Genomic DNA, 21,878 nt, shown 5'->3' on the forward strand with positions numbered 1-21,878 from the left:
GAGCAGATACTGCCCAGAGGATATCTAACTGGATTTCTTTATGCATACGGATTTGTTACAGCTTTGCAAAGGTCACTCCAGAAAGAGGTACTGCTTATTCTACATGAGCCCAAGCCACTTCAGTGGCCTTCCTCAGTAATATCCCTATTATGGCCATTTGCAGAATGGCAACGTGGTCCTCTGGTCACATGATCACACAGCACAATGCAATTCTGGAAGCATCTAGAGCAGATGCCAACTTTGGAAAGTCTGTTCTTCAGTCCATGTTTAAGTGACATCCAAGTTTCCATTACCACTGGACTACTGCTTGGGAACCACCTAGAGTAAAATACAGATGTGCACAAGCATTCGAAGAAGAAACAGTTACTTACTTGCACAGTAACTTGTTCTTTGAGATGTGTTGTACACATATGTATTCCACGATCCTAGCTCCATCCCCACTACTTAGAGTCTAACACAGTGCTTCTCAAACTTTTGTACTGGTGACCCCTTTCACATAACAATCCTCTGCATGTGACCCCCCCCTTATAAATTAAAAACATTTTTTAATATATTTAATACTATTATAAATGCTGGAGGCAAAGCGGGGTTTGGGGTGGAGGCTGATAGCTCACAACCCCCCCATGTAATAACCTCATGACCCCCTAAGGGGTCCCAACCCCCAGTTTGAGAACCCCTGGTCTACTGTCAGCTGGATTCTGGTATGAAGGAACTGAGAGAGAGGCAGGTCGACTCTGCTCTTCATGCCCACTGTTGGAGGCATGAGAACATGCTGTGTGCATGTGCCATCAGAATGGGTGCTGACCAGATATCTCTGGCTCAAGTGCACTGGGTGCACATACGGCTGCAGTGGAAGATATATGTGCACAACGTATCTCACAGAATCATATTACTGTACAAGTAAACAAAGTAACCATTTCTGCACTTGCATGCTCCTGTTCCCAGATCCCTTTCTGCAGAGCGGGGAAGCATTGGAATTCCCCACAGTCCCCCTCCTTAGCTGGAAGGAGGTGAGCCCCACTCCCCGTGTGCTCTTGTTGTGTTTCAGGGTAGCTGCTGAGAATGATTTCCTTCACAACATGATAAAGAAAGCAGTGGAGGGGAAGGAAATCAGCCACAAAGGACAAGGTAAGGGCCTTACGCCTCCTCCTCCCACAGCTAGGTGGCCTATCTATCTTATCAGGGTTATCAGGGTCCTGCTGCCCATCACTATACTATCTGAACACCTTCCACTTAAATCAGTTGCAACAGTGAAGTGCCCAGTGCAATGAATGGAGTCTTTGGCACTTCTCCTTTTATTTATTTATTTAAAATTTAAAAAAAAAAATTTTTTTAAAAGAAGTCTTTGAGAAAGCTGTTCAGTGATGTAAGAATAGTGCAAGACTGCTCATGGGCCCATGAGGTTATGGGGGCCTAACCAGGAATAGCAATGCTCTGGCACTTCACCTGGTACATAGGGTTGCAATGCCATTCACTCAAATTTGACCCCACCACCACTCCATTGGACAGAGGTGCAGCTGGGCCAAATGATGGAGGGGTGGTTGGGATAAATTTGAGTGAATGGTGTTGCATCTTGTTGCACAAGGTCACAGCACCATTCAGGTTTGCCTCAACCGCACCTTCATTATGACGAAGGAGAGGCTGGGCCAAACCTGAGTGGTGCTGAGACCCCATGTGCCTGGTTGCAATGCTGCTCGTCATTCAGATTCAACCTGTGTTGTGTGAGTGCAGTGCAGATGATATAAGCAAGGGGAGTCACTGGGCAGCTTGGATTGGGAGGAGACATCCTAGCCCAGGATGGGAGTGGGGCACCAGGGACAGGGTGGGGGAGGAGAGGTGTCAGCAAGAAGTTCATGGAGGCAGTGGGTAAAGGATTGGAGGTGGGGCAAGTGGGGTAGGTTGGGGGCTTTGATGATGTGGGTAAGCAAAATTGTAGATTTCGGAATTGGGGAGAAGAGCTCTACCCTATTCCTGCATCAGGGCCCTCTGGGTCTTTGTTACACCACTGAAGCCTGTCCGCTGTACATGACTCTCAGACTTCATACACAAAGGCTTTGCAACATTTCCTAAATGGTCAGACTAATGATGCATCTGATCTTCTCTGGAAGATTGTTCCATAGCTGGATCCCTTTGGCAGAAAATGCTTTATCCCCAGTTCTCACATACTTTGTCCTGGCTTTGTGATCTGCATTGTCTGACTGGGAAGGACTTGAGCACAGACTTGATGTGCTCACAGCAGACTGAGTGTGAAGAAGGTGGAGAGCCAAATTCTGCACAAGATAGAACCTGCAAATCATTGTCACATTCAGCTTCAGATTACAGTAAACCAGCCTGGTGGTGACAAATGCATGGATCACTGTTGCAAAGTCCTTGTCTGGGAGGAAGGGACGAAGTTTCCTAATGAGCTGGAGGGACAGAAAGCATTTTTGGAAATTGTTGCTACCTGGTCATCCAAGTTTAGTGAAGAGCCTAACAGGACCTCAAAACTTCACACCACTTGACAAGTGGGAGCTACACGCCTTCGATGGAGACAACTTTTCTGAGTTTAACACCATGGAAGCCACTTTCTAACATGGGGCCCTGAATAGCATGTCCTAGGACTGTGAAATGGACCTGTCTGTGCAGAGATGCAGATAGACATCTACACTGGGGTGTGGGCTGAGCATTTGGTTGAGCTATGCACTGGACTCTATTTGGTCAAAGTACATTCCCATCCCTTTTCTCTCCTTCCTTTTCAGGGTTCTGGGTGTCTCTGAAAATGCTGTGGGGAGACCTGAATCAGGTGCGGAAAGATCATCCTCACTTGGTGGACCGCAGCACAGTTGTGGTCCGCAAGTTAGGCTTCCCAGAGATTATCATGCCAGGTGAGTGAAGAAGGCACCTCAGGCTGAGGTTAGTAAGTTTATCCTGATTCATCCTCAGCTACTGTCTCCCAAAGTCCTTGTGGCATTGGTCATTAATCCATGCTCCAGCTTTTAAGCAGTCTCTTGGAGGAACCCTTTTAGTGTGCCAGTCCCTCAAGGGGACCCACTCTTCCTTAATGATAGGCCACACAGCCTCACCCCCTCCAAGACTGAGCCTCTGGCTTCCAGCACTCCTGCTTCACACTGTGAGCACTGCTCAGCAAGTCCAGCTGAGATAGACTCCTGGCCACTCTTCAGAGATGCATGCACCCCAGCAAGTATTTGTAGGGACACCCAAACAGCATTTTCAAAACAGAGTAGGATTTATTAGTCAAGTGGACACAATCCTTAGGTTAGCACTGAGACATAAAGGTTAAAGCATCATCCAGTCTGGTCAAGCCACAATTCACCAGCCAAGCTGTAGTGAACTCCATATTCAGTCTCTGTCTCTCTCTCTCTGACCTTCTTAGTGGGTCCCAGTAGAGAGCAGCAAGCTTCTTCCAGAGCCTACACTTTATTCGCTGTTGATCACCTCTCAGTCCTTAGTTCTCCAGGCAGGGCCAGGCTGAGTTCACAACCCCTGCTGATTTCAGAGTAGCAGCCGTGTTAGTCTGTATTCGCAAAAAGAAAAGGAGTACTTGTGGCACCTTAGAGACTAACAAATTTATTAGAGCATAAGCTTTCGTGAGCTACAGCTCACTTCATCAGATGCATTTGGTGGAAAAAACCCCTGCTGAGAGGCAGGGAAAAGCTCCTTTCTTTGGGTTGTTGATTGCTAGGTGTCAGTGTTCTGGCCCCTGCGGTTTTTCATTGTTTTCTTACATTTTCCACAGATACGCTTTGGCCTAGGCCAGTACTTTTAATGACCCATTCAGTCTGCTCCAACAGCTAGGTGATACACACACCTATGTCTCAGAGTGGTAGCTGTATTAGTGTGTATCAGCAGAAAGAACGAGGAGTACTTGTGGCACCTTAGAGCAGGGGTGGGCAAACTTTTTGGCCCAAGGGCCACATCAGGATGTGAAACTGTATGGAAGGCTGGGTAGGGAAGGCTGGCCCCCACCCCCTATCCGCTCCCTCCCACTTCCTGCCCCCTGACTGCCCCCCTCAGAACCACCAACCCATCCAACCCCCCTTGCTCCATGTCCCCTGACCGCCCCCTCCCAGGGCCCCCCACCCCAAACCGGCCCCCCCAATCCCTGTCCCCTGACTGCCCCTCCGCCCCTATTCCCCCCCTGGACCCCCGACAGGCCCCCCAGGACTCCCACGACCTATCCAACCCCCCCGTTCCCCAACCCCTGACTGCCCCGCCCCAGAACCTCTGCCCCATCCAACCGCTCCCTGTCCCCTGACTGCCCCCGGGACCCCCTACCCAACGTCTGCACCGCTGTGTGCACGCCGCCACCATCCCATTACCATGCCGCTGAGAGCGGCAGGAGCTCGCAGCCCTGCTGTCCACGTGGCAACATGGCTGCAGGGGAGGGGGACAGCAGGGGAGGGGCCGGGGGCTAGCGTCCCCAGCTGGGAGCTCAAGGGCTGGGCCGGATGTGGCCCGCAGGTCGTAGTTTGCCCACCTCTGCCTTAGATGCTAACAAATTTATTTGAGCATAAGCTTTTGTGGGCTAAAACTCACTTCATCAGATGCATGCAGTGGAAAATACAGCAGGAAGATGGATAGATAGATAGATAGATATACAGATGCATTCAGTGGAAAATACAGTAGGAAGATATATATATATCTTATATACAAGATATACATCTTCCTACTGTATTTTCTACTGCATGCATCTGATGAAGTGAGCTTTAGCCCACAAAACCTTATGCTTTGTATATATATGCTGTGTATATATATATATATATATATATATATATACACAGAGAGAGAGAGAACATGAAAAAATGAGGGTTGCCATACCAACTTTTAATGAGACCAATCGATTAAAGTGGGCTATTATCAGCAGGAGAAAAAAAATTTTTTGTAGTGATAATCAGGATGGCCAATTTCAAACAGTTGACAAGAAGGTGAGAATAATAGTAGGGGGGAAATTAGCATGGGGAAATAGTTTTTAGTTAGCGTAATGACTCATCCACTCCCAATCTTTATTCAAGCCTAATTTAATGGTGTCCAGTTTGCAGATTAATTCCAGTTCTGCTGTTTCTCGTTGGAGGCTGTTCTTGAAGTTTTTTTGTTGAATAATTGCGACTTTTAGGTCTGTAATTGAGTGTCCAGGGAGGTTGAAGTGTTCTCCAACTGGTTTTTGAATGTTAGAATTCTTGACATCTGATTTGTGTCCATTTATTCTTTTGCATAGAGACTGTCCAGTCTGGCCAGTGTACATGGCAGAGGGGCATTGCTGGCACAGGATGGCATATATCACGTTGGTAGATGTGCAGGTGAACGAGCCTCTGATAGTGTGGCTGATGTGATTAGGTCCTATGATGGTGTCTCCTGAATAGATATGTGGACAGAGTTGGCAACGGGCTTTGTTGCAAGGATAGGTTCCTGGGTTAGTGGTTCTGTTGTGTGGTGTGTGGTTACTGGTGAGTATTTGCTTCAGGTTGGGGGGCTGTCTGTAAGCGAGGACTGGCCTGTCTCCTAAGAATCTGTGAGAGTGAGGGATCATCTTAGTCTGCCATGAGAGCAAGCTTAATCATTCCCCTGCCCCTCCACCCCCGCTTCCCCTGCTAACAATGCAAAGCATAGGGAAAACTGAGGCACATGTGGGCATCATAAAAATATTACAAAAAATTCCCACTTCATCATCACAACATCCTCCTGGATTTGCCTCCCCAGAGCAAGGGCTTTTGCCTACCACCTGCATGGGGGAGCAGGATCAATAGCCTGACTCTTTGTACATCTAGTGCGCCTGTGTTACAGATCTGGTCAGGCTCTCTCTGCTGGCCACCCACCATATTCTTGGGAGGGGAATCCCATCTCCTGGATCCTCAATTGTTTTAAGTTTCCAGAGTGTGACAGAGCCCAGCCACTGTGCCAGTCTTGGGGGTTCCTAGGCAAACTCTGAGAGTGCAAACCCTCTGTCTAGCACTCCCTCAAAAGCTGAGACCACATGGTCCAGCAGCCTAGCCCTCTGAAACCAGTGCTGATTCCTCCTGCCCTGTAGCTTAAACACATCCTCTCTCAGAATCCCACTGAAAACACCCTCTCTCAGAATCCCACCAAAGACATGAGCCTTCTGGGTTACAGTTTAATTCTCTCAGGACCATGTGGTAAGCATAGCATATAACACCTACAGACAGACTTCACGCAGGTTCTAACACACGAATGGTCTTTATGTAATCATATGAGAAATACACAGGTCCATACAAAAATAATAAACCCTACATGCATTCCCCTGCTTTAGTTTCCACACCACTACAGAGCATTCTTTGGGCTGGGGACCAAAATCCTTCTGCTCCAGTGCATGACTTGTCCTAAAAAAAGAGTCTTCTTCTCTAGGTCATCATTCCTCTTTTGACCTTGGCTAGTCCATGGCCTGTCTTCCTGCTACCCAAACATCCTGTGCATTTCTCTCTAAGTTTCTGTTTATATGCCTCCCCACCCTACACCTCACTTTGTTCTGCCTTTTAGTAAATGTCCACCCTCTACTTCTCCCCTCCGTTCAGAGAGGTAAGGTAAAATTGGTTTCCCCCAGGATGTAGTTACTTTTTAGCATAACAGTTGTGTGGTTGTACAGACAGATCCCCCAAATCATTGCAATCTGTCACTGCAGTGTTTGGGCGATATCAGTGTGTGTGTGTGTGTGAGTGTGAATGGGGGATACCTTATTCCCCTTTCTTAGACGGAAGCTGGGCTCCTCCAAAGCATCCCAACACCTGCTAGACTGAACAGGCAACGGAAGTGGGATTTGCCATATGGAAGAGAAGCCAGATCAGATAATGACTGGCAGTTACTGCAGTGGAACCAGAATTACTCGTCATGGGCCTGCTGCTGCTAGAACCTTTAACATGTGAAAGACCTTCGTCTTGGACACCCCAGAAGCACTGGGTGTCTGGCACCTCAGCCGCACAGCGCAGAGGTTATTCTGATTCCTGCAGCTGAAGAATGGCCAAGCAGGTGGAGGGGGAAATCAGACTGCCTGTCCTTATAGAAAAAAGAAAAGGAGTACTTGTGGCACCTTAGAGAGTAACAAATTTATTAGAGCATAAGCTTTCGTGAGCTACAGCTCACTTCATCGGATGCATTTGGTGGAAAAAAAACACCAAATGCATCCGATGAAGTGAGCTGTAGCTCACGAAAGCTTAAGCTCTAATAAATTTGTTAGTCTCTAAGGTGCCACAAGTACTCCTTTTCTTTTTGCGAATACAGACTAACACGGCTGCTACTCTGAAACCTGTCCTTATAGAGAGACCTACTTTAAGAATTTGAGTGCGGCTGGCCTGCCAGCCACTCCTCTATTAAAAGGGGTAGGTGTAAGGGAGGAAATGAAGGGACCATATCAAAACACTAGTAAATGTGTAGTAGGAAGCAATTTTTGCTGGTCTCAGTGACTGGGAGTGGGCTGGGCTGGATGGGACTTAGTGGGGCTTCTTGGCTCTAAATTCCAGGAATCTGTGAAACTGTAGGTTTATGTTGAAGGGTGTGTGTGTGTGAGAGAGAGAGGTTGTTTTCATTTTAACCAAAGCATTGGCCCATCCCTATGAATAGTCCAATGTGCTTTGGGGTAGGAGAGCATTGAGGGCTCCTGGGGCCACTGGTAGCAGCTTAGGCCTGACCTTACTGCAACCTCCCCGTGTGTGGCTCTCTCCAGGGGACATCAGGAGCGACATTTACCTCACATTGGTGCAGGGTGAGTTTGACAAGGGGAACAAGAAGACGCAGAAGAACGTGGAGGTGACAGTGTGTGTCTGTGATGAGACTGGGAACATGATGCAGGTGAGTGTGCCCCATTCTGGCCTACTGGCTGTAGTGTAGTGGGAGCCATGTGGTAGTGGGTGCAGGGAAAGGGGAAAGCCCAAATCTTGTGGGATTAAGTCTGACTGTGCCAGCACTACTTGACTCCTCACTCCTTTGAAGATGACTCAGGAGGAGCCAGGCATCCTTGGGTTAACTCCATGGACTTCAGAAGTGCTATGTAGAACCAAGCCAATGGGAAAGTGCTGGATCTGGATCTGAACTGCACAGAGCAGGCACACAGACCTGTCTGGAAGCAGCTTTGCATTAATGCTCAGAGGCAGTTACCACCTAGAAAGTCTTTGCCATCTCCTTCACTGCAGCTGGTTGGGGTGTTCTTGGCAGATCACTCCTGAGGGGACTGAAGCTCTTGAAATGGACGTTTAAAATGGGCTTTGCCTCTAAATTTGAATCCATTGTGCACTGTCAAACATTGCTTAGAACAGGAACCAGGCTCTGCCATCACTGTCTGTCTTGAGCTACTCTTTGCATATTCTCTGTGTTGTTAAGTCCCTTGTGTTTTCCCTCTCTAAGAACTGTTTGACAGAGAGATTCTTTTGATTGGTCCCCTTTATATGGTCCTTCAGCAGCCCAATGACATACCTTCCATGGCAGATGCTTTGGTTTCATTTTTAACACATCTCAGATATTTCCAGCTTCATTTCTGAATAATTTTGACGATAAGGGGTTGAACTTTCTGAAAAATCTCAGCATTTGTTTATAAATTCAATCCATCTGATATCTAGTATTTTCTGGAGGCATTTGCTTTTGGAGGCATTTAGACATCTGTCTGTACCTTTAGTGGGTTTCCAGCTTTCACATCCATATGTTAAAATGGAAATAATATTTGAGTTGAAGATTTGTAGTTTGGTCTTTATATTGTAGATTTTTGATGACTAAATCCTATTTTAAGCTGGTGAATGCAGCTGGTGCCTTGCTAATTCACCTCTAAAACTAGAACCAAAAAGTCTTTGAGAAGGGAAAGAGGAGAATCAGCTTCTTGCAGGGCTGGTCAGAGCCATTCAAGGCCCTCCAGCCTGTCCTCAGATGCTCCTTGGATGTGCATGGTCCTATTTAGAGACTCCAAATGCCCGAGCAGAGGGGGAGGCTTTGGGTGCTGCAGAAGTGAAATGTGGCTTGGGAGCTCCAGGAAAGGCTCATTAAGAAGAAGAGCACAAGGAAGTGCACAGGTAAGGGAAGGAGATTGTGCTCTTGCTCAGGCCAAGCCCTGGAGTTGCTCCTGACAGTATATTGACTCTTGTCCTTACTCATTCCCCAGACGTTTGCTTTTATTTCTAATTAAACTCTCAGATGATACATTGGATGTAGGCTTGTTAATAATCCAGAGATGCAATCTCTTCTCCCACCCCAGTCTCTCTTTCTCTATCTGTAATAATGATTTTCCCATGTTACAACAAGACTTGAATCTTGAAAGCTCTCTGGAGGGTCGTTTAGAAGACCTTGGAAGACTGGAGCCAGCTCTGCAGTTAGAGAGGGCATTCCAGCCTAGCAGGGCAACTTCACTGTAGCCCCATTCACTCTCAGCTGTGGGGCTCTGTTATGGTGTGTATCACTCACCGGTGGACTGGTGCCTCCTCCTTGTCATTCTGGGGATTAGCTCGAGGCAGACTTCCCCATCTGCAGTCTGCACCCCATTCCTCCTTCCCTGCAGCCTCTCTCGCAAGTGTCAGGAACTGCAGCATCCTCTTTGGCGCTCGGCCCTCTGTATGTGTCACTATCCATGTTCCCCCTTCCGGGAAGGTTTAGCTCCTCAGTAGTCCAGCCACTTCCCCAGTGGTATCTGCAGGCAGTTGTCCTGCCACTTCCGCAGTGGCAAATGGGGGGGACCCAGGCCTGCTCGCTACTCCAGATCCCAGCCCAGGGATCCTGTGAACTGCACTCACGTACTGCATTTCTTTGCCTCTACTGTCACTGCAATTCCCCGGGCTGCTTCCCCAGGACCACAGCACCCTCCTCAGTCTCAGCAGCCTGGCTGGAGTGCCTTCTCTTTCCCCGGGTTCTTGTCTACACTGCTCTGTCCAAGGTGCTACAGGGTTGCAGCCTACTTGAGGCACAGCCTACTCAAGGCACAGTCTTCCCTCCTCAAGCTCCAGGGAGTCACTGGTCCTTCTCTGCCCTGCGGCTCTTCTTATATGGGCCTGCTGGGCCCTGATTTGCTGCTCCTCACAGCCCCTTTCCTTTTGGCTGCTTTCTGCACAGTCTTCCTAGGGCTCTATTAACCCCTTACTAGTCAGTGTGGGATGGATGCCCCATCACAGGCTCTCACTGGGAAGTGTGGCCCAGGGACAGGCAATGGTAATTCAGTGCAGAGTGGCACAGCTATAACAAGGACTATGCATGCCAGGCTGACAGAACAGTGAGGGCAGTGGGGCTGCCTGTTTGTGCAGGATGGCACAGTCAGTGGGTGGGAAGGAGACCATGCTGTGGGTGGGCAGTTAGAAGCCACCAGATGGGATGGTAAAGACTAGAATGGGCTGGCACAGTCATGGAGCTTAGCATGCTATGACAGGTTCGTGTAGCCAGGGGAATGGGGTACGGTAGGCTGGAGCTGGTTGGCCTATTGGTCAGCATGCAGTATTTCTGTTCTTAATGGTTGATTTCCATGTCTGTGGCAGAAATGCTGCAGCTCTGAATTGCTTGGATGCAGGAAAACTGTTTGCCTAGTAATCATAAAAGCTCAGCACTAATTGACTCTCCCCTGGCTGTCCACTTCCCAGAATGTGATTTTCCCGGGTGCTGGTGACAAGCCTTCAAGTGAATATCGTTCTGTGGTCTATTACCAGCAGCGGCAACAGCGGTGGATGGAGACAATGAAGGTCTGTTTGAACTTCCCCATGCTTTGGAGGTGGTTGGGGAGGGGTTCAGGTGTGATTGGGATCTTGGACATGAAACCTGCAACCTGAGCTGGCTGGGTCCCAGGTGTGAGGTCTGCTCTGATCAGACTCTACCTGTCTCCTCCTGACTCACACAGAGGCTAGGCAGAACTGTGAAGAACATCCGACTGCTAAGAATTACAGTTCTCATATTTCTCTTGTGCAAGGAGAATGAACAGCCTGAGGGAGTCTCCTATGCCCAGAGAAATCCCTCCCCAATGAGCAAAGTTCATAGCATTCCCATGCAAACAGAGGAGGGAAGAGGTCAGCTCTGAGACTGAATATTGCTTAATGATCCACTGTATGGAGAGCAGGGGTGATCATATAGCTCAGTCCATACAGGGAGCTGTGACACAAGAGCAAATCCCACATGCATAGAGACAAACATCCATTGTGTCAATGGGAGCTCCTTTTCTCAAGGCCCTGAAGTCTTGAGAGCCAGGCGAGTAACAGAAACTGCACAGATCAGCTCTGCACTCTATAGGCAATCCCATAGCACTGACAGAACTCCCTATGTCTTGCCCCAGCCTGCTGTCCTCAGTGAAACCTGGCTTGCATTCTCTAGGAATTCAGCCCCACTCATGAATGGGGGTATGGCCTCATATTGTTATAGGTGGATATGCACACAGGCATACAGATATACACAAAGATGCCAGGGTACCTCCATATGCACATGTGGATGTGCATGCACAGACACATCCAGGTATGGACACAGGCACATACATGTATGCACAGCCGCGCACACAGATGGACGTGCACAGACAGACACATGTTCAGATCTCTACACTTTACTAGTTAAAAGCAGAATGGGGTTCTGGATTCAGCATCTTAATCCATGGTTGACCTTTGGCTCTATCAAAGCTTAGGTCCTCTGATGCACCTATGACTGGGCCTATTCCCTCCTGTGCTAATGCTGGCTCTTCTCTCCTAGATTGCTGTTCCCATTGAGGATGTCCACAGGACCCATCTGAGATTCACCTTCAGGCACCGCTCTTCCAGTGACTGTAAGTTTTCCTTCTGATCTTGTTCTGTTAGTGGTCCAAGCAAGGGCTAGGGCCTCTCCTCTAGAGTCAATCTGCAGGACTGAAAAAATCATATGGTAGCACAGGGTGGACAGTAGCACGTGATTTTGGCTGGGACAGCTTTGCAAGGCTTCCCAGCTGCAGGGAGGAAGCACTGCAACTGCTATGCAGCCTCCAACTGCTTCTGTGTGGCCTGACCTGTCCCTCCTCCACAGTGATTCTCGTCCTCAGACTTCTTCTTTGACTAGATGCAGCTGTGTATTCCACGCAGGTGTGCAAACCCACAGTGCACCAGAGCTGGAGAATTTTGCCTAGCAGTATTCATGGGGCTGGGGCAGCATTCATGCCTTGTGGTTGTTGCCCCTCCTCTGGCTATATGAGGCGGCAGTGGTCTGACTCCCCTCCATTCCTTCTCACTGCTCATGGCAGGAGTCCGAGCCCTGTGTGGTTTTCACCTCACAGTCCCCTCTCAGTTACTGAGAGTTTTCTGTGTATATAGTTTTCATAGTTGTATAGCTAGTTAATACCCTTGTTAGTATTAGTAAGTTAGTATAGTTAGTTGTCCTGGATAATGCCCTCACCAGGGTTCAAACACTGTCCATTGTGTGTGTGGAGGGGAGTGCGGGGGGAGAGGGGGTGATACCCATTAGTGATCCCCACACAAGGTATTTCCTCTGTTTGGGTGAGAGTTTGATTTGTAAATTGTTCTAGAAGGACTCAGGTGGCTAAAGACCTTTGCCTGAAGCAGCACCTCCTCGAGCAGGCCGTGAGGACTGTTTCAATACCGATGCTTGAATCAGATCAGCAGTCACCCTCGGGCTCAGTTCCATGTTCCAGGGCTAGTTTCTCTCCCAAGAGACAGGGGAGCCATTCGCCTCCTCAAGTGCACTGAAGAAAAGATCTCATAAGACCAATCGGTACCACTCCTGGTCTTGTGGAGATTCTTCCTCTTCCTCTAAGAAGAGTATGGACTGGCCTCATGCTATTACCGGCATGTGGGATGGAGCAGGTCCTTCAAATCGCTGCCTAGTACTGCCTAGAGATGTGCAAGCACCTGTACTGTTGACTCTGGTTCCAGCCCTGGGATGTCTGTTGAGTCTGGTACTGACGACAATGATGCCAGCACCAGCTCTCTCCATGCCAGTGGCTTACCAGTTGGCAGCAGATCTACTCTGTCTATTGGTTCTGGACTCCTCGGCACCGACATTGTCTTGGTGGAAGATCCCATTTTTGATGCCGGCTCTGTCTGCTGCGTCAGCACTGCTGCTGACCTCAGTACTGGCACTGCTCCCGGCACCAGATGCAACTATGATGTATTTGGCTCTAGTTGTGCCAGTTCCATCATTGGCACCAGTACCTCTTTCTTGCTGGGTAGCAAATGAGTTGGACCAATTGCTTGTGCCATCAGAGCTAGCTCCACCACTGTCCCCAGAGACCTGGGGCTTCTCAAGGTCCAAGTCAGGGTCCTCCTCCCACTCACCATCACCTGATACGTGTTGAGGACCATTCTCAGAGCAACATTGCTATTGAGACTGGTAGTCAGGAAGGGGCCCCTGGCCTGAGGCCTACTGGCCACCAGTGCCCTACCTGTATCCCCAGTGACCTCACTGGACTCTATGGGATGCTCTGTGGTCTTGGAAGTCACACTCATCCTGTTCCAGAGCAAGATCACTGGGCACATCGGTGGCTGTGGTTGTTGATCCACTGCAATCTGAGGCATTGGTTTGCTTCCCCTCTCAGGGCCTCCGAAGTTGTTCCACCCAGGTCCAACAATTCAGGGGCAGGACCCATCCCTAGCGCAGCTGCCCGTTCATCGTCATTCCCTAACAATTCAGTGTTACCAGGCTCCTCTTCTACCTTGGTGCCTGAGGATTTCAAGGCCTATCAAGACCTTCTGCAGCATGTGGCTGCTACCTTGGGCAGAGTTTCTGAAGGAAAATACTGACAAACTACTGGTGTGACAAAGTTCCTCCTCTGCCTTGGTGGGTCCTGCGCTTATTGGTGGATTTGTTTGCCTCAGAGATTCACGGCAGCTCTCAGTTTGGCCACTCTCGTGGCTCAAATCTGCCGTTCACTCAGATAACCTCATCACTGGCCAGCATGGGGAAGACGAGAAGAACAACCCCCACAGTCTCTGCTGATCCACCATGTGGGTCGGGGAACAGCCCAGAGACCTCCCGTCTGGTGGAACCCACAGTCCAGGTCAACTCCTCCAGTGTCTGGTCAGGAGTTGGGCAGTTTGGGGGGAACCCGGGCCTGCCCTCTGCTCCATGTTCCGGCCCAGGGCCCTGTGGATTGCAGCTGTCTAGAGTGCCTCCTGGAACAGCTGTGTGACAGCTACAACTCCCTGGGCTACTTCCCCATGGCCTCCTCCCAACACCTTCTTTATCCTCACCATAGGACCTTCCTCCTGGTGTCTGATAAGCTTGTACTCCTCAGTCCTCCAGCAGCACGTCCAAGACATCCTTCCAATCAGCTTTGGACAGCTTTGGACACTGGAATGTGTTACCTAGGGAGTGGTGGAATCTCCTTCCTTAGAGGTTTTTAAGGTCAGGCTTGACAAAGCCCTGGCTGGGATGATTTAATTGGGGATTGGTCCTGCTTTGAGCAGGGGAGTTGGACTAGATGACCTCCTGAGGTCCCTTCCAACCCTGATATTCTTGATTCTATGATTCTATGAGGAGGTGGTCAGAGGACAAGGAATGGGGGGTGGGGAGGGGTTGGATGGGTCAGGGGTTCTGGGGGGGATAGTCAGGGGACAGGGAGCAGGGAGCAGTTGGATGGGGCAGAGGTTTTGGGGGGGCAGTCATGGGATGGGGAACAGAGGGGGTTGGATAGGCGTGGGAGTCTCAGGGGGCCTGTCAGGGGTGTGGATAGGGGTCGGGGCAGTCAGGGGACAGGGAGAAGGGGGGTTGGATAAGGGGTGGAGTCCTCAGGGGGCAGTTAGGGGCGGGAGTCCCAGGAGGAGGCAGTCAGAGGACAAGGAGTGGGGGGGAGGGGTGGATGGGTTGGGGATTCTGAGGGGGACAGTCAGGGGGTGGGAAGTGGGAGGGGGCAGATAGGGGGTGGGGGCCAGGCTGTTTGAGGAGGCACAGCCTTCCCTATCCGGCCCTGCATATAGCTTTGCAACCCCAAACACCAAAAAGTTTGCCCACTCGGGGCCAGAGTTATCTCAGTAGTAACCATGAAAAGGGTGTCTTGGCTGCAAAATTCGGCCATTGCTCCCAATGTGCTGCAGACTCTTGAGGACCTACCCTTTGGTGATTGAGTGCTTTTTTCAGATAAGACTGCTGAAACCTTGTACTTGTTTAAAGACTCAAGAGCTCTCTGGGAGTATATACACTCCAGAGGTGCAGAGACACCATTTTGACAGCAGCAGCATCAACGGTACTGCCCACAACGCTCCTTTGGGCAGTCCTTCCCTTCCCTGAGGCAGTGAGACTACCTGAGAAAGGCCTTTGGGTTCTGGGTTCAGCCAGTTGACTTGTCCCCCCCTGGCATTTACCCAGAAGCTAGGAATGGGCGACAGAGAATGAATCCATTGATGATCACCTGCTCTGTTCATTCCTTCTCAAGCACCTGGCATTGGCCAGTGTCAGAAGACAGGATACTGGGCTAGATGGACCTTTGGTCTGACCCAATCTGGCCATTCTTATGTTTGTATATTATTACCAAGCACTCGTTTTGACTTATACATCCAGGGCAGCATTGCAGTTGTGACTTCTATATCCCCGCCTTCAGCTCGTTTTCATGCTAATTGGGGCTCAATTACCACTGACAGCTGGGTCCTGAGCACCGTCAGATTGGGTTATGCCATCCTGTTCCTTTCTGTCCCTCCTCCTCACCCATTACCCTGTCTCTCTTCAGGGACCCTTCTCACAAGACACTCTCCTCGAGCAGGTTCAGTCTCTACTAGCATTAGATGCTGTGGAGGAGCTCGCTCAGCAGGGGTGGCAGGTTTGTATAATTTTTGGTGGTGCCCAGAACGGGTCCAAGTCTCACCCCCCCACACTTGCCTAAGGCTCTGGGAGGGAGTTTGGGTGCGGGAAGGGTACAGGCTCTGGGAGGGAATTTGGGTGCAGAAGGGGATGTGGGGTGCAGGCTCTGGGAGGGAGTTTGGTTGTGGAGGGCAGGCTCTGGGCAGGGGCAGGAGGTTGGGGTGTGGGAGAGGGTGAGGGGTGCGGTGCTTACATTGGGTGGCTCCTGAAAGCGACCTGCACAGCCCTCTGGCAGCAGCTCCTAGGTGGGGGGGCCGGGACGTCTCAGCGTGCCGCTGCCCAGAGGCACCGCCCTCGCAGCTCCCATTGGCCACAGTTCCTGGCCAATGGGAGCTGCAGAGTCGGCGCTCACGGCGGGGGCAGTGTATGGAGACACTCTCCCCTGATGCTGTAGAGCCATTCCGGCTGTTCCAGGAGTGGCACGGAGCCAGTTTAACCTCGCTGTGCTGTTGGTGATGGTGGTGGCAGGGGAGGCGAGGGGAGAGACCCAGCCCCAAACATTGGTGGAGCCGGGCCCCCAGACCATGAATATTCCTGGAGCACGGACACCACAAGCCCATATAACTCGCTGCCCCTGGCATCAGGGCGAAGGGTTTTATTTCCGGTACTTTCTGGTTCCCCAATCCAAAGGGGGGGGGTGAGACCTTGTCTTGTTCTCCACAACCTCAACAAATATATTAGATACACGATATTCCAGGTGATCACAATCCTCCCACATTAAATCAGAATGACTGGTTTGCTGCTCTGGACCTTCAGGACACTTCCTTTCAGGGGCTGATTTTTCCGAGCCATGGTTTCTCCAGTTCATAGTGGCACACCAACATTATCAGAATGCAGTAATCCCCTTTGGCCTTCTCTCTGCATGGTTATAGTGATAGCCTACCTCAGGAAAGGGGAAATTCATATCTTCCTGTACTTGGGCAATTGGTTATTGAAGGGCAAGTCCAGGGAAGAAGTTCAATCTCGCGTACACTTCACACTACACTTACTCAATTACCTGGATCTCATTCCCAACAGAGAAGTCAATGTTGGTCCCCACTTCAAGAACTTAGTTCTTTGGGGCTTAATAGATTCTACAAGTTCGAGAGCTCTTCTGCCGACAGATGGTTTTCAGGCAATTCTTCGTCTGTGTCTACAGCTTGAGTGTGCCTAAGTCTGTTGAATCACATGGCTGCTCGCACACAGGTAGTAGAGTTTGCGTCTTCTCCCTCTCCAGATGTGGCTGAGGACAATTTATTGTCCAACCCATCACCCTTTGGACTGATGGGTCTAGCTCCCTCCATTGATCCTGGACTACTTATGGTGGTAGACAGTTCAGTGTCATGTATGCCCAGGAGCTCCCTTTGCTTGGTCCCCATTGACCAGGACCATTGTCACTGATGTCTCCTTGGGAGGCTGGGGTTGCTGAGAGTTCATGATCTGTGGTCCGAACAGGAAGCTCTGTTTTTTTCATATCAACATTCTGGAGCTTCAGGCCAATTACAATGTATGTAGAGGCTTCAGAGGGGTAGCTGTGTTAGTCTGGATCTGTAAAAGCAGCAGAGAGTCCTGTGGCACCTTATAGACTAACAGACATATTGGAGCATGAACTTTCATGGGTGAATACCCACTTCGTAGGATGCATGTAGTGGAAATTTCCAGAGGCAGGTATAAATATGTAAGCAAGAATCAGGCTAGGGATAACGAGGTTAGTTCAATCAGGAAGGATGAGGCCCTCTTCTAGCAGTTGAGGTGTGAACACCGAGGGAGGAGAAACTGCTTTTGTAGTTGGCGAGCCATTCACAGTCTTTGTTTAATCCTGAGTTGACAGTGTCAAATTTGCAAATGAACTGAAGCTCAGCACTTTCTCTTTGAAGTCTGGTCCTGAAGTTTTTTTGCTGCAGGATGGCTACCTTTAAATCTGCTATTGTGAATCCAGCGAGATTGAAGTGTTCTCCTACAGGTTTTTGTATATTGCCATTCCTAATGTATGTCACGCCTTTCGAGATTGCATCATGGGCCTAGCAGTTCACTTTCCTATGGACAATACCACCATGATGTATTATGAGGGCTTTAAACTAGGTTCACCAGGGGAAGGAGACCAAAGCCCTGAAGTAAGTGGGGACGTGGGATACTGGGAGGAAGCACGAGAAGGAGAGCATGAGAGGGGAGGGCTCCTGCCTCATATTGAGAAAGAGGGACAATCAGCGAGTTATCTCAAGTGCCTATACAGAAATGCAAGAAGCCTGGGAAACAAGCAGGGAGAACTGGAAGTCCTGGCACAGTCAAGGAATTAGGATGTGATTGGAATAACAGAGACCTGGTGGGATAACACACATGACTGGAGTACTGTCATGGATGGATATAAACTGTTCAGGAAGGACAGGCAGGGCAGAAAAGGTGGGGGAGTTGCATTCATAGAATCATAGAATCATAGAATATCAGGGTTGGAAGGGACCCCAGAAGGTCATCTAGTCCAACCCCCTGCTCAAAGCAGGACCAAGTCCCAGTTAAATCATCCCAGCTAGGGCTTTGTCAAGCCTGACCTTAAAAACCTCTAAGGAAGGAGATTCTACCACCTCCCTAGGTAACGCATTCCAGTGTTTCACCACCCTCTTAGTGAAAAAGTTTTTCCTAATATCCAATCTAAACCTCCCCCATTGCAACTTGAGACCATTACTCCTCGTTCTGTCATCTGCTACCATTGAGAACAGTCTAGAGCCATCCTCTTTGAAACCCCCTTTCAGGTAGTTGAAAGCAGCTATCAAATCCCCCCTCATTCTTCTCTTCTGCAGACTAAACAATCCCAGCTCCCTCAGCCTCTCCTCATAAGTCATGTGCTCTAGACCCCTAATCATTTTCGTTGCCCTTCGTTGTACTCTTTCCAATTTATCCACATCCTTCCTGTAGTGTGGGGCCCAAAACTGGACACAGTACTCCAGATGAGGCCTCACCAGTGTCGAATAGAGGGGAACGATCACGTCCCTCGATCTGCTCGCTATGCCCCTACTTATACAACCCAAAATGCCATTGGCCTTCTTGGCAACAAGGGCACACTGCTGACTCATATCCAGCTTCTCGTCCACTGTCACCCCTAGGTCCTTTTCCGCAGAACTGCTGCCGAGCCATTCGGTCCCTAGTCTGTAGCGGTGCATTGGATTCTTCCATCCTAAGTGCAGGACCCTGCATTTATCCTTATTGAACCTCATTAGATTTCTTTTGGCCCAATCCTCCAATTTGTCTAGGTCCTTCTGTATCCTATCCCTCCCCTCCAGCGTATCTACCACTCCTCCCAGTTTAGTATCATCCGCAAATTTGCTGAGAGTGCAATCCACACCATCCTCCAGATCATTTATGAAGATATTGAACAAAACGGGCCCCAGGACCGACCCCTGGGGCACTCCACTTGACACCGGCTGCCAACTAGACATGGAGCCATTGATCACTACCCGTTGAGCCCGACAATCTAGCCAGCTTTCTACCCACCTTATAGTGCATTCATCCAGCCCATACTTCCTTAACTTGCTGACAAGAATGCTGTGGGAGACCGTGTCAAAAGCTTTGCTAAAGTCAAGAAACAATACATCCACTGCTTTCCCTTCATCCACAGAACCAGTAATCTCATCATAAAAGGCGATTAGATTAGTCAGGCATGACCTTCCCTTGGTGAATCCATGCTGACTGTTCCTGATCACTTTCCTCTCCTCTAAGTGCTTCAGGATTGATTCTTTGAGGACCTGCTCCATGATTTTTCCAGGGACTGAGGTGAGGCTGACCGGCCTGTAGTTCCCAGGATCCTCCTTCTTCCCTTTTTTAAAGATGGGCACTACATTAGCCTTTTTCCAGTCATCCGGGACTTCCCCCGTTCGCCACGAGTTTTCAAAGATAATGGCCAAGGGCTCTGCAATCACAGCCGCCAATTCCTTCAGCACTCTCGGATGCAATTCGTCCGGCCCCATGGACTTGTGCACGTCCAGCTTTTCTAAATAGTCCCTAACCACCTCTATCTCTACAGAGGGCTGGCCATCTCTTCCCCATTTTGTGTTGCCCAGCACAGCAGTCTGGGAGCTGACCTTGTTAGTGAAAACAGAGGCAAAAAAAGCATTGAGTACATTAGCTTTTTCCACATCCTCTGTCACTAGCTTGCCTCCCTCATTCAGTAAGGGGCCCACACTTTCCTTGGCTTTCTTCTTGTTGCCAACATACCTGAAGAAACCCTTCTTGTTACTCTTGACATCTCTTGCTAGCTGCAGCTCCAGGTGCGATTTGGCCCTCCTGATATCTTTCCTACATGCCCGAGCAATATTTTTATACTCTTCCCTGGTCATATGTCCAAGCTTCCACTTCTTGTAAGCTTCTTTTTTATGTTTAAGATCCGCTAGGATTTCACCATTAATTTCATTGTATGAAATAGAGCAGTATGACTGCTCAGAGCTCTGGTATGAAACTGCAGAAAAACTTGAGAGTCTCTGGATTAAGTTTAGAAGTGTGAGCAACAAGGGTGATGTGTTGGGAGTCTGCTATAGACCACTGGACCAGGGGGATGAGGTGGATGAGGCTTTCTTCCGGAAACTCATGGAAGTTACTAGATCGCAGGCCCTGGTTCTCATGGAAGACTTCAAATCACCCTGATATCTGCTGGGAGAGCAATACAGCGGTGCACAGACAATCCAGGAAGTTCTTGGAAAGTGTAGGGGACAATTTCCTGGTGCAAGAGATGGAGGAACCAACTAGGGCAGAGCTCTTCTTGACCTGCTGCTCACAAACCGGGAAGAATTAGTAGGGGAAGCAAAAGTAGATGGGAACCTAGGATGCAATGACCATGAGATGGTCAAATTCAGGATCCTGACACAGGGAAGAAAGGAGAGCAGCAGAATACGGACCCTGGACTTCAGAAAAGCAGACTTTGACTTCCTCAGGGAACTGATGGGCAGGATCCCCTGGGAGAATAATATGAGGGGGAAAGGAGTCCAGGAGAGCTGGCTGTATTTTAAGGAATCCTTATTGAGGTTACAGGGACAAACCATCCCGATGTGTAGAAAGAATAGTAAATATGGCAGGTGACCAGCTTGGCTTAACAGTGAAATCCTTGCTGATCTTAAACACAGAAAAGAAGCTTACAAGAAGTGGAAGCTTGGACAAATGACCAGGGAAGAGTATAAAAATATTGCTCAGGCATGCAGGAGTGAAATCAGGAAGGCCAAATCACACCTGGAGTTGCAGCAAGCAAGAGATGTTAAGAGCAACAAGAAGAAAGTCAAGGAAAGTGTGGGCCCCTTACTGAATGAGGGAGGCAACCTAGTGACAGAGGATTTGGAAAAAGCTAATGTACTCAATGCTTTTTTTGCCTCTGACTTCATGAACAAGGTCAGCTCCCGAATGCTGCACTGGGCAGCACAGCATGGGGAGGAGGTGACCAGCCCTCTGTGGAGAAAGAAGTGGTTCGGAACTATTTAAAAAAGCTGGACGAGTACAAGTCCATGGGATAGGATGCGCTGCATCCGAGAGTGCTAAAGGAATTGGTGGATGTGATTGCAGAGCCATTGGCCATTATCTTTGAAAACTCATGGCGATTGGGGGAGGTCCCAGATGACTGGAAAAAGGCTAATGTAGTGCCCATCTTTAAATAAGGGAAGAAAGACGATCCCGGAAATTACAGGCCAGTCAGCCTCACTTCAGTCCCTGGAAAAATCATGGAGCAGGTCCTCAAGGAATCAATTCTGAAGCACTTAGAGGAGAGGAAAGTGATCAGGAACAGTCAGCATGGATTCACCAAGGCCAAGTCATGCCTGACTAATCTAACTGCCTTCTATGATGAGATAACTGGCTCTGTGGATGTGGGGAAAGCAGTGGACGTGTTGTTCCTTGACTTTAGCAAAGCTTTTGACACAGTCCCCCACAGTATTCTTGCAAGCAAGTTAAAGAAGTATGGGCTGGATGAATGGACGATAAGGTGGATAGAAAGCTGGCTAGACTGTCAGGCTCAACAGGTAGTGATCAATGGCTCCATGTCTAGTTGGCAGCCGGTATCAAGTGGATTGCCCCAAGGGTCGGTCCTGGGGCCGGTTATGTTCAATATCTTTATTAATGATCTGGAGGATGGCGTGGATTGCACCCTCAGCAAGTTTGCAGATGACACTAAATTGGGAGGAGAGGGAGGTAGGCTACAG

The 21,878-nt window shown here is 49.4% G+C and overlaps 1 protein-coding gene across 6 annotated transcripts in view; it reads left to right on the forward strand.

Moving 5' to 3' along the window:
- LOC119854624 (dedicator of cytokinesis protein 2-like) overlaps positions 1 to 21,878 on the forward strand; it is a 337,122-nt gene that overhangs the window by 54,207 nt on the left and 261,037 nt on the right. For all 6 annotated transcript variants that reach the window (XR_006280678.1, XR_006280679.1, XM_038399401.2 and 3 more), the window contains exons 12-16: positions 1,049 to 1,128; positions 2,739 to 2,864; positions 7,673 to 7,797; positions 10,554 to 10,652; positions 11,641 to 11,713. Coding sequence is in view for 4 of the 6 variants with exons in the window: in XM_038399401.2 (XP_038255329.1) it covers positions 1,049 to 1,128; positions 2,739 to 2,864; positions 7,673 to 7,797; positions 10,554 to 10,652; positions 11,641 to 11,713 (503 nt within the window). In the remaining 2 variants the exon portion in view is untranslated. The remainder of the gene's footprint in view (positions 1 to 1,048; positions 1,129 to 2,738; positions 2,865 to 7,672; positions 7,798 to 10,553; positions 10,653 to 11,640; positions 11,714 to 21,878) is intronic.

This window comes from Dermochelys coriacea, chromosome 4 (genome assembly GCF_009764565.3).
Source record: "Dermochelys coriacea isolate rDerCor1 chromosome 4, rDerCor1.pri.v4, whole genome shotgun sequence".
Lineage (NCBI taxonomy): Eukaryota > Metazoa > Chordata > Testudines > Dermochelyidae > Dermochelys > Dermochelys coriacea.